The sequence below is a fragment of the Giraffa tippelskirchi genome, chromosome 11 (genome assembly GCF_054371585.1).
Source record: "Giraffa tippelskirchi isolate mGirTip1 chromosome 11, T2T-mGirTip1v1.2.pri, whole genome shotgun sequence".
Classification (NCBI taxonomy): domain Eukaryota; kingdom Metazoa; phylum Chordata; class Mammalia; order Artiodactyla; family Giraffidae; genus Giraffa; species Giraffa tippelskirchi.
In genome coordinates this window covers 91,881,458-91,897,323 of record NC_137285.1, presented here as the reverse complement: position 1 = coordinate 91,897,323, position 15,866 = coordinate 91,881,458, and the positions used below count along the sequence as shown (strand labels likewise).

The following is a 15,866-nucleotide window of genomic DNA, read 5'->3' as shown; positions in this document are numbered from 1 at the left end:
AAGTCATAATTTTCTACCCTCAGAAAACATGCATGCTAATTATTAGGAAGAGTAATAATGCATGAAAAATTAAATGATATTTAAATAAAAATTCAAGAGAACAAAAACATGACATAGGCCAGTGGTGGTAGGTTGTCAGGCTTGTGAGTCGGGCAGGGTTGTAAATTAGGAAGCAAGAAATGAGTGCAGATTCTGGGGTCAGGCTATGTGTCACAGTCCCAAGTCATTGATGATGAAAAATCAGCCCATATGTATTCCCTGTATGACCCTATTTTGAATCATAGATGTGGCTCATTGTTTTTTTATTAAAATTTTTTTGATGTGGATCATTTTTAAAGTCATGGTCCAAATCATTAATGATGGAAGATCAGCCCATGTATATTCCCTGTATGACCCTATTTTGAATCATAGATGTGGCTCTTTGTTTTTTTATTAAAATTTTTTTGATGTAAATCATTTTTAAGGTCTGTATTGAATCAGTTACAATGTTGCTTCTGGTTTATGTTTTGATTTTTCTGGTCATGAGGCATGTGGAATCTTAGTTCCCTGACCAGGGATCAAACCTTCACCCTCTGCATTGGAAGGCGAAGTCTTAACCACTGGACCACCAGGGAAATCCCAGATGTGGTTCTTTAAATGCTCCTTGATTCTTGTTTCTAATGCCTCACTGTGGACTTGGGGCGAAGAGGCTTTTTCAGCCCTGCTCAGATGTATTTAATTGTCAGATCGGTGGCAGAAGGGGGATGATCCCTTTCTTCGGTGTTCCACTATTAATCCAATTCCGTGACAAAGGAGCAGAACTGGTGGTGGTCCTGCCTTGGTGTGTGTGAGGACAAAGCAAGGTGATGAGCTGCGCTGCCTGGCAGATGGTGTAGACCCTTAATAGTGTTAGTTGAATGCTTCTGTAGAAGAGACATTAAGCTGTGAAAGACAGTACATTGAAGGTAAGTAACAGTCCAAGAGAACAACACAGGGGCAGGTTTCTAGCCTTCGTGCTTCCCCTGAGGCAGCGGCTCGAACCTACGGAAAGCTCTGATGCTTTCGCTAGGGTGTGAGTCAGGGACATGGTGGTCACTCAGACTGAGCCACGGGGACCTCGCAGCAGAAGTCACAGGGCGCCTGCCTGTCCTCCCTGTGTTCCCCTGCGCTGTTCAGGGAACAAGTGAGCTGCAGGCTCTGGAATCCAAAAGCCTGTGCTTGGATCTTCTTTATGTTTCTGTTACCTCTGTTCTTCCCTGGTGGCTCAGACGGTAAAGTGTCTGCCTACAATGCGGGAGACCCGGGTTCAATCCTGGGGTCGGGAAGATCTCCTGGAGAAGGAATTGGCAACCCACTCCAGTGTTCTTGCCTGGAAAATCCCATGGACGGAGGAGCCTGGTGGGCTACAGTCCATGGGGTCACAAAGAGTCGGACACGACTGAGCGACTTCACTTCGCTTCAGTTCATCTCTGTTCTGTTTTGCAGGTTACTTACTGTCTCATGCCTTGTTTTCTCATCTAAAAACAGAGACTTGATAGTGATGCCTATTTTATAAGGCAGTTATGAAGGTCAAGGTGAGATGATGTGGGTAGCAGTGCATACTATAGTGGCTGGAGTAAAAAGTGCCCAATAAATGTTAGCCATAACAGAAAAAAAATATTGGACTTCTCATGAAAGCCACACTCAGGGCTAGGCTCTGGGTTGTTGTTGTCCAGTCACTGAGTCGTGTCCTACTCTTTACTGCAGCATGTCAGACTCCTGTGTCCTCCACTGTCTCCTGGACTTTGCTCAAATTCACATCCATTGAGTCGGTGATGCCATCCAACCATCTCATCCTCTGTCACCCGCTTCTCCTTTTGCCCTCAATCTTCCCCAGCATCAGGGTCTTTTCCAGTGAGTCAGCTCTTCACATCAGGTGGCCAAAGTATTGGAGCTTCAGCTTCAGCATCAGTCATTCCAGTGAATATTCAAGGTTGATTTCCTTTAGGATTGATTGGTTGGATCTCCTTGCAGTCCAAGGGACTCTCAAGAGTCTTCAGCAGCACCACAGTTCAAAAGTATCAATTCTTTAGTGCTCAGCCTTTTATGAGATACAGATGATACTAATTATAATTATAGTAATAATAGCTAGCATTTGTCCAGTGCTTAATTTTTGCCCAGCTTTGTCCATATTAACTCCTTAAGTCCTTTAACAATAAGCCAAGTGGTGGTATGGTCCCAGGATACTGAGACACATGATGTCAAGTAACATACCTCTCTGCCTTCACATTCTAATAAAGGAAGTAAGTGAAAGTGTTAGTCACTTAGCTGTGTCCGACTTTTTGTGACCCTATGGACTGTAGCCCATCAGGCTCCTCTGTCCATGGGAATTCTCCAGGCAAGAATACTGGAGTGGGTAGCCATTCCCTTCTTCAGCGGATGTTCCCGACCCAACAATCAAACCCAGGTCTCCCATGTTGCAGGCAGATTCTTTACCATCTGAGCCACCAGGGAAACCCCAACAGAGGAAGTAAGCTATACTCAAATAGATGATTGTGGCATAGAATTCTGGGCTTCCCTGCTAGCTCAGCTGGTAAAGAATCTGCCTGCAATGCATAAGACTCTGGTTTAGCTCCTGGGTCAGGAAGATCCTCTGGAGGAGGGCATGGCTACCCACTCCAGTATTCTTGCCTGGAGAATTCCCATGGCCAGGGGAATCTGGCAGCCTAAGTCCATTGGGTCGTAAAGAGTCGGACACCACTGAGCGACTAAGCACAGCACAGCATAGAATTCTGTACAAGGTAGTTTCTCAATAAATATTGGTTCCCATCTCCTCTTTTTCTTTTTTCTCTGTGTCCCCATTGCAAAGAAGTCTTTATCCTGATGGTGGCCGATCAGTAGCATTATCTTTGGAAGCAGAGGATATCTTGATTCACAGCACTGGTCTGATGGTGTGTGACATTTTCCTGTATCCTGCCCCCCCGCCCCCATTCTTTTCCCCTCATTTACTCTCAGCCAGATCTGCCTTGTACAGACCTTTGAGCCCACCCGCCCCAGTGGCTGAGTAGGGAGCCAAGGAACAGTGGTTTGCTCTCCTGGCTACACATTGTCCGTTGTAATACCGTGCCTCTTGAATGTGTATTTTTGAATGTGTAACTGGTTCTTTTGTGAAGCCAGTGTTCTCTGTTTATAATAACAGACTTCCCATTTTGAAAAACCTATTCTTTCTGTCCCTGAACTTGGCAAGAACCTTTTTCCTGCATTGCTACTCAGGTGGCTCCAGTCACCATCATGGATGACTTAGGCTGGCATTATGAAAACTTCCTTTTTGTTATATAACGGAAGATGACCGATAGGCCCATCCTTGACTGTGAGTTCCAAATGCCAGAGCCCACTAAATGTCAAAAGGTAGAAGCCCCACCCCGAAGCCCCTGCCTGAAGGGTCAGAGGGCAAGCCCTGTTGGGGCCCTGATGCTTCTTTTGTGCCACCTCAGCTCTGAAGAGACTCACCATGCTTGTTGCTTGCATTGGATGAAGTGGGAAGGGAGAACTTGGAGATGGGAATGGGTGTCTGCCTTTGGATCGAGGCAGTGTAATTTGTGATATTTTGTCTCTTGTCAAGGTAACCTCTTGGCATGAAAAATACACTGTAGAATTCAGCCAGGCTGCAGGAATGCACTTACTCACAAAGGACCTGTGGTGTTTTGGGTCCACAACTGATAGGAATCCCTGTGATGGGGGTGAAAGTTGGGCGTTGTGAAAGGCAGCCAAGGGCATTTCACTCTCACTGTGGAGTTGGACCTCATACACACAGACATCCTCATGCACACGGGACAACACATTCACATATACTTCAGTGTAGAAGGGGCACAGATTCATCAAAATGCAGAAATGCTTTATTTCTAATGAGGTCAGATAGTAATCGTAGGTGTGGAAAGGGAGGGAAAGGGAAGGGTTTACACCTCCCCACCCCCAGCACTCCTTTCTGAAATCTGAGGCCCTTAAGGAGTAAAGAACCACCTTGAGCTCCATGGTTCCCTACTTTGACTCAGGGAACTTAGATCCCAGCTATTTTAACATGAAAGGGATGAGCTCCTAGATCAAAACCGTAAGGAGATCTAGTTGGAAACTAGCTTGGGAGCCCGGTGGAGCCCTCTGATGTTGGTTAGCAGAAGAGAGCCTGTGTTAGTCACTCTGGAGGGATCCCTGGGTTTCTTCTGAGGTCATTTTTAGGGGTGTTTGCATCTCCATGTAGGGAGGGCTAAGGTGACACCCTTTCTTCTAGAGTTTGACGTTTAGCTGCAGAAATCAGCTTTCAGAGGATGCTTAATGCTCTTAATACACTTGCACAGTGAGAGATATGGAGGCTGACACGGTCCAAAAACACTGCAGTGAATATACCTAAAAGGAAATAGAAGGTCAGATGACCTCTGAGGATAAAGGGAGGTAGCTCTGAGAGATGTGGCCTCAGAGAATCACAGGGAACGGAGGTAACACAGGAAACTGTTACGGACTAGAAGGATCTCAACCCTTTGATATAAGGAAGTCAGTGATTTGGGGGTTGCTGATAATTCTTCGCACCCCAGTTCCCAGACTGAGACCTAAAGGTTGAAAGGGTAAACAAGAACACCAGTTTCCCCAAGTCTGCAGATGAGAGATAGTCATGGTTGGAGAACTAGATGCCAAGACTGTCTTTGCTGTTCATCCTGTAGCGTTGTTGTTAGGAGCCCTTGGCTTAGGCTGGAAGAAAATACAGTGATTCTTATGAAACCAGTTAACAGAATCAGGAGGTGAGGAGCCTTCGGGAGGGGAGATTGGAGATGAAAATTCATGGGTTCAGATAAAGAAACTAGTACCAGAATTTGAACCATCAAGGGACATCTGTGTTTTTCTTAACCTGGCTGTTGTTGTCGTTCAGTCATTAGGTCATATCTGTCTCTTTGTGATCCCGTGGATGGCAGCTTGCTCCTGTGTCCAGCACTGTCTCCTGGAGTTTGCTCTAATTTACGTCCACAGAGTTGGTGATGCTATCTGACCATCTTATCTTTTGTCACCCCCTTCTCCTTTTGCCTTCATTCTTTCCCAGGTTTCCTCACTGGGCACCTTTGGTCCATCCTTGCCAACATACATCCCACCTACACGCATGAAGACAGCTCCTCCCTTGCCCCCTCCACTCTCCAAGGGATGGTCTGGCTTTGTCTCCCAGAGGCTCTGGCCCATCCCTCTGGCCTCATCTCGTGCTGTTCTTGCCATCTGGGCTCTGTGTCCACTTGCTTTCTTCCACTTGATCTGCTCCTTTCAGTCCTTAGGTCCCGCTTGCCCCTGATCCATCTACCTGGAAAACTTTCCCTGCTTCTCCACCCCCTGCCCCCAACCACTTTTTACTCCATGTCTGTCAACAGACTTCAGCTCAGGCGTCCGCTTCTCAGAGACCATTTCCCTGACCCCTCTGTATGAACTGGCCACTCAGTGGTTCCCTGTGCCTGTCCCTCAGGTTGATTCTTGGAGAGGTGTCATTGCTTTTCAATACCCAGCTTTGCATGTTCATCATTTGCTGGTGTGCCCATCTCTGTCTCTCCAAGAACCTAAGCTTCAGGAGAGCAGGGAAGGACCTTGTCTGTCTGGTACACTGTTTCCCCGATGACCAGAGCAGTGCAGATTCAGAGGGAGAGTGCTGAGTATCTGTGGGGTGGAGGGCTGAAGCTGCATCAGTTAGCCCAGCTTGGACCCTGCCCTTGATGCTGACCCCCGGCATCACTGTGGGTGGGGACCCAGTGCCTGTGCTGAGGGTTTTCCTCCCCGCCCCTGCCCCCCAGCCTGTGGCCCTGGGCTCTGACTCCCGCTCTGTTCCCTTGCAGCCGCCCATGCCAGCTTCCTTTCCCGTCCACGGCGCAGCAGCACAGCCCGGTGTCCTCGCAGAACTCCTCGGTCAGTGGGCCGCTGCACTCCGTGCCCCTGCCGCTCGCACCTCCCATGACTCTGGGGGCCGCGCCGCCCCCGCCCGCCGCCTCCCCCAGCCAGCAGCTTGGCCCGGACGCGTTCGCGATCGTGGAGCGAGCCCAGCAGATGGTGGAGATCCTCACGGAGGAGAACCGCGTGCTGCACCAGGAGCTTCAGGGTTACTATGACAACGCCGACAAGCTCCACAAGGTAGGGGGCTTCCCCGGGACGGGGCGTGGGGGGGAAGGTTCTCGGTATTCCAGGTAGACGGATGGGGGCGAGCGGGACCCAAGGCGCGGGACCCAAGGCAAGACTGAGAGGAGCAGATCAAGTGGGAGAAAGCAAGTGGACACAAAGCCCAGACGGCAGGAACAGCACGAGATGAGGCCAGAGGGAAGGTTCTCTGAAATGCACATAGTTCCTTAGGACGTCTCAAGGGGGCTGATTCACTGACTCACTGGTCAGTGTTTAATTCAACACCTTTTTATGCCAGGCACCATGTAAGGCTTTAGGAAGACAAAAATAAATATGCCAGGGTGCCTCCCTTGGAGGAGCTTATCGTCCAAAAGAGGGAGAGTCACTCCTTCAGATTTGATGGAGAAATCAAAAGCTTTCCAGACAAGCAAAAGTTAAGAGAATTCAGCACCACCAAACCAGCTTTATAGCCAATGCTAAAGGAATTTCTCTAGGCAGGAAATGAGAGAAGAAAAAGACCTAACGACAGAAAATAAACCCAAAACAGCTAAGAAAACAGTAATGGGATAATACATATCGATAATTACCTTAAACATAAATGGATTAAATGCACCAACCAAAAAATATAGGCTGGCTGAGCAGATGAAAACCTGTGCATGAATGTACTCTCACTTACCTCATCACTCTGCCTGAGCCCCCCTGCCAAATGGTAATTATTTTATATTGTTAGGTTAATCATGTTCCCATTATGGCTTGCAGGTGTAATTATCTTGTATTTTTTGTCTGGCTATTGATTGTGAAAACTGATAAACATCTTTTACTATTGTGATTATGTAAAAAAAGCGGGTGGGGGGTGGGGAGTCACCCAAGCTAAACCTGCAGTAGAATGTCAAGGGGCTACAGGAGAGACAGGAGAGACAGGAGAGGTGCCCCTGGACAAGGACTCAGTGGCTAAGCAGCATCTCCGCAAAGGGACAGTGTGGGAGAGGGGACATCGAGAGGGATACGGAGCAGTAAGCTGAGAGGCGCAGGTTCTTCCTTTACATCTGATTCTTACACAGGAGCCTGGTGATTGCTGTGCTGGTTTCACTAGCCGATCTCTGCAAAAATCAGTGATGCCTCAGCCCCGAGGGCAGAGTGAGAGTTCCTGCATGCTCTCCTTCTGCTTGTGACTCAGCAGGTGGGGAGATGCTGCATAATTCCAGCCGTGTCTTTGTCATGGCAACATGAGGACGCACGGTAGCCGGTAGCCTTCATTCTTAGGGCTTTATGCCCAGACCCAAAGTCAACAGGGAGACATCTAGCGAGAGTGAACTGTTACAGGCAGTGATTTCACGATGACCCACACACCATCACCTGAAAAGCTGCAGGTAGAAAGGCCCTGCAGGTGAGGGACAAAAGTCATAGGATGGTTTCAGGCAGCAGAACCACAGGGCACCGGAGTTTCCTTTCTGGGGACAAAGTGGCCTGTGTGGTCAGGGCCATCACCTAAGAGTCTAGGGGCATGCTCTGCCCTGGGCAGGTGGGAGCTTTTGTAAAGAGAAAAGGTGGGAATGTAAACCCCCCTGAGCACAGCAGCATTGCCCTTTGGTTCCCTATGCCAGGACTTGCTCCTGGCTGGCCCACAGTGGTCACTGCTCAGTGTGGACCTTGCCGTAAAGCCTGGCCTTTCTGCTGGTGCAGGTGTCAGAGCCGTCAGCCCCTCTGGTTCCCCCGAGGGCGGGCAGCCGTGGGCTGGGTGCAGTCGGTGGGATGATGCAACCGTTCACAGACGGGATCTGTCCCAGCATGTTTTAGTGGAGCTTCCGTGGCGAGGGTCTGGAGCTCCCCGAAGTCAAGACCAGGCCTGGCTCGGAGAAGTCTGACCGCCTTCACTGGAGGGGAACGTGAGGGGCGGGGACCGGTGGGCCGCCCAAAGACGGCGGCCTCCGCCCTGGGCCCAGCCCCGCCTTAGCGCGTGTGCGGGCTCCTGGCTTTGCCTGGAAGTCATGCTCAGGCCTCGGCTTGCCTCTGACGACTCCCAGTGCAGCTTCTTTCCTAGTCCAGGCTGAAATTGGGACAGGCCACCTCAGCACTTCCTGGGAAGTCAGTCGTTTTTTTTTTCTCTCTCTCTCTCTCTCTCTGAGGAAGCCCAGTGGCAGATGTGTCCAGGAGCCATGCAATCTCTCCTGAGGGCTGAGTGTCCTTCTCCCTCTTTTCCATGAATATTTTTGAACAGTTACAGGGAAGATGCAGAAACTGGGAATTCTCCTTATTCTTCATTGACGTTTTTTTTTAATTAAGACGTATTTTTATTGGCCTGTAACACACCTCTTTCTTGATGTCTATGACCATTTCTGTTTTTGAAAACCAAAATCAGCCTCTCAGGGACTCAATTTCCCTGCCCGGATATGATCCTTAAGTTTCACGGCCAAAAGCATTTTGGTAACTTCTGGAAAAGGGGAAAAATCAAAAGCTATACCCCTTCTGAAACCCAAAACTCCTTCAATCCCTTGAATGTTGTGAATGGTTCTGTAAATATCACATTTCATTAATCACTAATTAGTCGTGTATCTAATTGAAATTGTCGGTTTGAAAACCCAGATTTTGATGGATACAAGCCATATTCAGCACTAGTTCGGTAGCTCTCCTCAGCAACTAGGACCAGGAGACACAAGAGCGGCGTGAAATCGTGACTGGGCAGTTCAAGGCTTGTGTTCCCGAGTCCAGGCCTCACTGCTCCTTGTGTCTCTGTAGCTGTGTCTCTTATTTGAGCCTCAGGTCTGGGGAGAGGCTTGTCCAGTGAGGTGACTGTACTCCTCGGGCATGAAGACCCCATTTTGGGTGGTGCCGCGTCGTAGGATGTGGCCACCCTGTGTTGGCAGGAACGTCCATTCTGGAATCCTTCTTCACAGCCTCGGGAGCGCTCGCAGAGATTCATCTCCAGGGCAGAACCAAAAATAGATGAATTTTTAATTGCAGGGCTTTAGCCTATGTGCGGCATGCCAGGAACACAGTGGGAAACAATGACTGAGCTCAGAGGCTGCCAAAGAGCCACCTGGAAATGCAGACTCTGTTTCCAGAGAAGGGCAGGGTGGTGATTATCCCTGTTAGTGTTGGAATGAGGACCAGGGACCCCCAGAGAGAGTGGCGGTTTTTCATCACTTCCTTTCGGCCGCTCATTTTGCTTCTTTTTCCTCTCAGTTTCCCTGAAACATAATTCATGCACGGAATTTCCAGCAGGACCAGACTGTGGGCTGCTGAGCAGATTGGCCTCAGAAGCCACCAGGGTGTAGGTGGATGTTTGAAGAGCCACATGTCAACGGTTCCTCTGGGCTTGCTTTAGTAAAGACCCTCTTCTTTTGTCAGTGAAGCAGCAGTGGCTGTGGCCGGGCAGTCTGAGGCGTGGACGGCAGGCCTGTGTTCAGCCCTATAGGTCCCTGAGTTGTGCATGTGAAGGTGACTGGGAACAAGCCAGTCTCTAAACTGGGAAGGGCTGAGACTTTCTCACAGCCCCTCTCTGCCCATTTGCTTCATGGCGGCAGTCCCTGCTGAAACTGTAAGCGTTCCACTCTGCTTGAAGTTCCGTTTCTGGGCCAGAGATTGCTTCTCGGAGATTCCTGGGTCTCCTGCGGCCTGCCCCAAAAGCTTCCTGATGTCTTTGTTGGATGGGAGGCTGGGAGCTGTGGAGGCAAAGTCTCTTCATATGTTCCTGCTCAGACTTGGGACTGGCCCAGATGGTGTGTATATCAAGACCAACCTGTCCAACTGCTTTCACCTCCGACACACATCGCGCACGTGTGTGCTAGGTCATGTCCAACTCTGTGCGACCCTCTGGACTGTAGCTTCCTAGACTCCTCTGTCCATCAGATTCTCTAAGCAAGGATACTAGAGTGAGTTGCCAATGCCCTTCTCCAGGGGATCTTCCCAACCCAGGGATCGAACCCGTGTCTTTTATGTCTCCTGTGTTGGCAGGCTGATTCTTTATCACTAGCACCACCTAGGGCTGATTCTTTATCACTAGCACCACCTAGGAAGTGACATTAAGAGGGCCTTAAGATGTTCTGACCCGAGGCTCTGAAGAAGAGGGTGTGGTCGTCCTTCTGAAGGAATGTGCAGTCAGAAACCACAGAGCTTTCGACTTAAAATTCTTAAAGTGATTCTAGTCCAATTTCCTGTTCCTTAGAAACCTCATGTCTCTGAAAGGAGACCATTCATTTTTTCACTTGAATGCTTCCAGGGCAGAGATGCTCACTACTGGGTAGACTTCTGGAAGAGATTGTTAGGAAATTCTCCCTGATGTTGAATCACAATCTCATCTTGCTAACTTCCTACATGTAGTTGTAGTTCTGTAAGAGATTTAAACGTTAATTATGCAGTCGGTACTTTTGTCATGAGGCAGGGCACAAGTCTAGGGCTCTGGGGCTGTTTCTGCTCTCAAGGAGTTGACGGTCAAACCAGAGACACAGAATGCATCAGAATTCCAGTCAGATGAATATAACATAGGAGAGTATATGAAATCAGTGGAGGGAAGTTCCTATGGGTGGCCTAGTTGAAGAAGGCTTCACCGGTGCCCTGTCTTATTGGGGATTGTCCCTGCAGCATTGCCCATCCTTCTGAAAGCAAAGGCCACCTTTTTACAGATGAAATTAGCATCAAAGTGGTGGTATGTTTTGGAGCCATCTCTTTTGAAAACAAAATTAAAAGGAAGGAACATAATTTTGCGGTAGGACTGTGAGCAGGATTCAGGACAGGCTGTTCTTTCTGCTGCCACATGACCAATAATTCATGATATCTTTGGAAGAGATAGAAAGTCCTCGTTGAAATAAGGGGCCTGTGGAGGAACCCAGTTTGGTATTAGGAGGCCTTTGGGAACATCCATGCTGAAGGGAGCCTCGATGTTCAACCCTGCCCCGGTCGGAGGCTGCCAAGCAGGAGGCCCGACGCCCTGCAGCCTCTTCACCAACCTCTTCTCTGATGTGTCTTGGCTCCGTTGCAACCTCTGGGACAGTGACCACGCTCTGCCTTCTTTAGCTTCTGGCTTCCTGGCTGCTGTGGCGTCGCTGTGTCGGCCTCTCTCCTGGGTCCTCCTGTCCCACCTTCTCCTGCCTGGGAGCATCTGGTGATCTCCCTAAGCCGTCTCCACTTCGTGGCCCATCTGTCATCTGCCCATAGTGACACAGCTGCCCTCCTGACTGCCAGACCTCTCTCTCCTCGGCTAACTGGAAATCTTTGCCGTGTTCTTCTGCCGGCCCCACAGGCATGGTATCTCCAAAACCAGACTGGTTTTCTTTCTTCGATAAACATGTTTGCCTTATCGTCATTTATCTTGGCTGACTCTTGTTACTCTGTCTGCTAAGCTGTGACTGTGTTTGGTTTCTTTCTCCCTCGCCCGTCCAGACCAGTCATGGAGGCTTACTGAGTCTACTCTTCAGTGTCTTTGAGATCTATCTTTTTGGTTGTCTGGGTTCACTGTTTGTCACGTGTCACTGAACTGTTTACAGTAGCTTTTACCTGGACTCCTTTCTCTTGCCTACTCTCTCGGCCACCCCGTCCTTTAGTCTGAACTCTGTAAAACCTCAGGTGGGATTTATGCTGCCCTGCCCTCGCCGAGCTCTCCCACCCCCGTCATTCTCTTTAAAGCCCTGCCTTTGGGCTGCCTTGCTCCTGCCTCTCGCTCCATGCTGCCATCCTCAGATGACCTGCCCTGTCAGATACACACACACTCTTTCGTGGCTCTGTCTTGGCTCACGCCCTCCCTGTCTTCTGCCTTGAATGCCAAAGCCCTTTAGCCTTTTCTTTTCTGCTTGGCAAGTTCCTGTTCATCCCTCAGGACTCATTTTAAATGGCGTTTTTTCTGAAATCTTGTTTTAAAGAAGCCCCTTCTTACCCCTGCTAAATTAAGGACTTTGTCTCTAGGCTACCATAGCATTAAATCACCACACCTTGTGTCAGATGGCACTGGAGGAGCATATGTGCCTACATACAGGCCAGCCAGGCTGCGAGGCCCTCAAGACCAGACATTGTCTTATTTCTGTTCCCCTGGCACCCAGACATGTAGTGAGTGTGTAACAGGTATCTGTTAGGATAGGTATTGGTTTATCAATAGTTATAGGAGTCTAAGCAGGGACTTTCTGATCTGGGCAGTTGGAGTTCAGGCAATCAGGGTACCTGGCTTATGGTGACACAGCTCTCCTGTGAAGAGACCAAAACGCAGCGAGGTCTCTTTGTGCCCGGGGAGAGGTGCTGGAGTTCTCAACCCTGCCACTTTGCCTCTGATTCCAACTTTTAGTAGCCAAGTTTGTGGGCACTCTTTACTTTTTCTGGGCTTCCCTTGTGGCTCAGCTGGTAAAGAACCTGCCTGCAATGTGGGAGATCTGCGTTCGATCCCTGGGTTGGGAAGATCCCCTGGAGAAGGGAAAGGCTACCCACTCTAGTATTCTGGCCTGGAGAATCCCATGGACTGTAGAATGTCCACAGAGTCGCACACGACTGAGCAACTTTCACTTTACTTTTTCTCCTGCATGAACGTTGCACAACAGTAAAATGGGATTTATTAATATCTACGTAAACATGCTATTGTGTTAGACTCCTGTTACAACAGTTTCAGCTACTTGTTATAGATTTATGTATGCTGTAGATTAAAGACTTTACCAGTGACAGCCCTGGATTTAGTGAAATACAAAAGAGAAAAGGTGGTTTTAATTCATGTCTTTCAGTTCCCTCACATAAAGAGAAACCTCTGTGTTTCACATAAAGAGAAACAGTCTGGCAGCTTGGTTTACACTTAGATACAAATCCATTAGTCCTTTATATAGATAATTTCATAGACAAAGGGGTAACAAAACTAAGCGATGAAGCCTTTCTTCATGTGGATTTTATATTCCTTTGGGGATGAGAGTCTCAGGAAGAGCACTGTACGTGGACTCCGGCAGTTTGGGTTCTAGCTGTGATCCTTTCGTTTTCTTGTACTTTAATATTTTTCTTATGTTAACTGGGAAAAATAATAGCTATGAATTACCATACAAAATATAAGAGTGTGAGTTATGTTTAAATTCACCCCTTCCTGATAGACATCTGATGGACATTGTACTGAGAGACATCTGATGTACCAGGTACATCAGATGGTCCCACCAGACTTGTGAGTCTGTCATTCACAGGATCCTAATGTGGTCCTGGGTGACACGGGGAAGTGAAGTTGACTGCAGGATTTGCTAGACACACCTGAGGTGCAGAAAGGCTGCATGTAAGATACAGCTTTCACATTGGGAACGTCCAAGAGTCAGTATAACTAAGTCGTGGGCGAGAATGTCAGAGGTTCCACTTCCATGCTGTTTTTTTCTTTCAGTTTGAAAAAGAGCTTCAGAGAATCTCAGAAGCCTATGAGAGCCTGGTCAAGTCAACCAGCAAGCGAGAGTCGCTGGACAAAGCGATGAGGAACAAACTCGAAGGCGAGATTCGAAGGCTCCATGACTTCAACAGAGACCTCCGAGGTACATCACCCACGTGTTCCCCGCCCTAAACGCCCTCGCCCCGTGTAGCTGATGGTCTAACTTTAGGTGCAAGCTGTGTTAGATAACCTGGTAAATCCCAGCCTCCTGGGGAAGGGGCACCGAAGAGAAGACATGTTCTTCTCACCTTATAGGTTGTCCAGTGCAGCATTGAGCTTGAGAAGTGACAACCTCTATGCATGAGTCCTTGAAAGGGAGGGGATATGTGTGCAGCTCCTTCTTGCTTTACAAGTACTTAGCATGACTCATGTTGTGAATGGGAATATCTGAAAAGACCAGTGTTGCATGCACACCCCTTACCATATCAAGCTGAGGCATTTGATTGCACTCTTTGAAAGCCAGCACTTGACACTTGCTCAGTATATAGTGTAGAAGACAGAGCTAGACACACGTCCCTCTTGGAGGAAAAACAAACCTGCGGTTATGAGAAGAGTAAACATATATCAATTTCCTGAAAGCTTGGGTCCCATGTTGCAGGATCTTGACAACCTCCCTCGTGCAGATTGATTTGACCCATGAACTTGTACTTCACTTTCAGTCAGCCAAGCCATTTTTTTCAGTTCTGTCATGTCAAAAGAGTCTGTAGCTGGAACCTACATTTTTTTTTTATTACTGTAAGCCCTTCAGTTTGGGGTATGATGTATGCTCAATAAAACCTTGTTAGGCTGAATTATTTAATTGAATAAACGAAGACTGATCAAATGACATGAGCAAACTTAGAACTCGCCGAGTAGAGTCTTCCTCCATTAGGTCATCTTGACTTGTTTCCTGGTATTTATTCATTTGTTATTTTTAATTTTTTGTTTCCCAGCTACAGAGAACTGATAGTCAAGTTTAGATGAGGGCTGGGTTTGAGGCCAGGGCGACTCAAGCCCTTTGCGAGGACTTTGCTGGGCTTGCAGGTGCCTGATCTTCACTGCCTGCCGCTGGCGCACCCCTTGCAGTAGATTGCATAGAGGCACAGCGTGGCCACTGGAGACTTCTCTTTCGATGTTTTGGAACGTCTTGTTCCTCCCCAGGAGTTGTTCAGGTTGGGGCTCCTGCCTGGGCAGCTCTCCCTATCAGCTCTCAGCACCCAGGTCATTTGTCAGTGCAGGATGACTTAGATCCACATGCATGTCTTTGTAACCATCTCCTCTCTATGTCCAGATCGACTGGAGACAGCCAACAGACAGCTGTCCAGCAGGGAGTATGACGGACACGAAGACAGGGCGGCTGAGGGACTTTACGCTTCCCAGAGTGAGTCTCCTTGCTTATCTTTCCCAACTGCGTGGTTTTAAAAGCTCGGGGCCTAAGGAGAGAAGCCTGTTCATTTTAAGTAAAATTTGTGCTGCTTGCTTTTGTTTGTTAACTCAGCATATAAGCTGTTGGGCCAAAGATGAGGCCCTCTTGGTTCTGCCCAAGACAAAGCCAAGGTTGTAATATTTCAGTGAGGTTTATTCTGACCTCCTGACCTTCCGTATTTCTCTCTAATACTCTCTAAGGAATACACTGTTGCGGTATTCCCTGGCATTCACCACCTGAAGTAAGGCATAGATCTTTATCTCCATGGAAAAGGAAGGAGGTCTGTGGTGGGATTCGCTCTTTTGTGATGTTTTGAGTGCACGTAGGTTGAGCATTTCTGAACTGGCTGGCCCTGGCAGCATGAAGCAATATAAATGTTCCCAGCATGGGTCTTCATTGGTGATGCTCCATGGTGAACCCTGCGAGCCCATTTCAGCCAGAAATAAAATGGCTTCCTCTGCCTCTAGATTTATTGGGAAATACTCTATTAATTTCACCAGATGCAAATAATAGAAGCAAATGGGTTTTTGAAAAGCTATCAATTAAGGTTTGAATTTCTGCAAATTCATTGTCTAAGTCAGAAACATAAGAATCCAGCTGTCTTTTTTGGGAAACTTTGTAGAAAATTAAATTCATTCCTCTGTCATAATTCTCAGCAGCATTGTGAGTTAAGTGCTCACAGCTAAAGACAGTTGAAACAGCAAAAAGTCTTGTTCAAACACTGGCCATCCACTGTATAGTGATAGTATTCTGGTACTTGGATCCCTCAATACAGGTCTACATTTTCAAAGCTGAGAAATACTTGGTTACATTTTCTAATTTCCAATGCTGTTCATTAGGGTTAATGTTTCTTCTTTGTTTTCCCCAAATTTACTAATGACTGCACTCCTGTTTTTCCCAAAATTTTCTCATGATCAAACTCCAGCTTGAGTCTCAGTTTCATTTTTAAAACTCTGTTTGGCAAATAGACACTCATACGGTCTTGAGCTTTTGCATCGG

The 15,866-nt window shown here is 48.0% G+C and overlaps 1 protein-coding gene across 17 annotated transcripts in view; it reads left to right on the top strand.

Moving 5' to 3' along the window:
* The window catches only part of AMOTL1 (angiomotin like 1), a 197,865-nt gene that overhangs the window by 130,088 nt on the left and 51,911 nt on the right, over window positions 1-15,866 (top strand). For all 17 annotated transcript variants that reach the window (XM_081543192.1, XM_081543201.1, XM_081543193.1 and 14 more), the window contains 3 exons: window positions 5,817-6,108; window positions 13,421-13,565; window positions 14,733-14,822. In XM_081543192.1, the coding sequence (XP_081399318.1) occupies window positions 5,817-6,108; window positions 13,421-13,565; window positions 14,733-14,822 (527 nt within the window). The remainder of the gene's footprint in view (window positions 1-5,816; window positions 6,109-13,420; window positions 13,566-14,732; window positions 14,823-15,866) is intronic.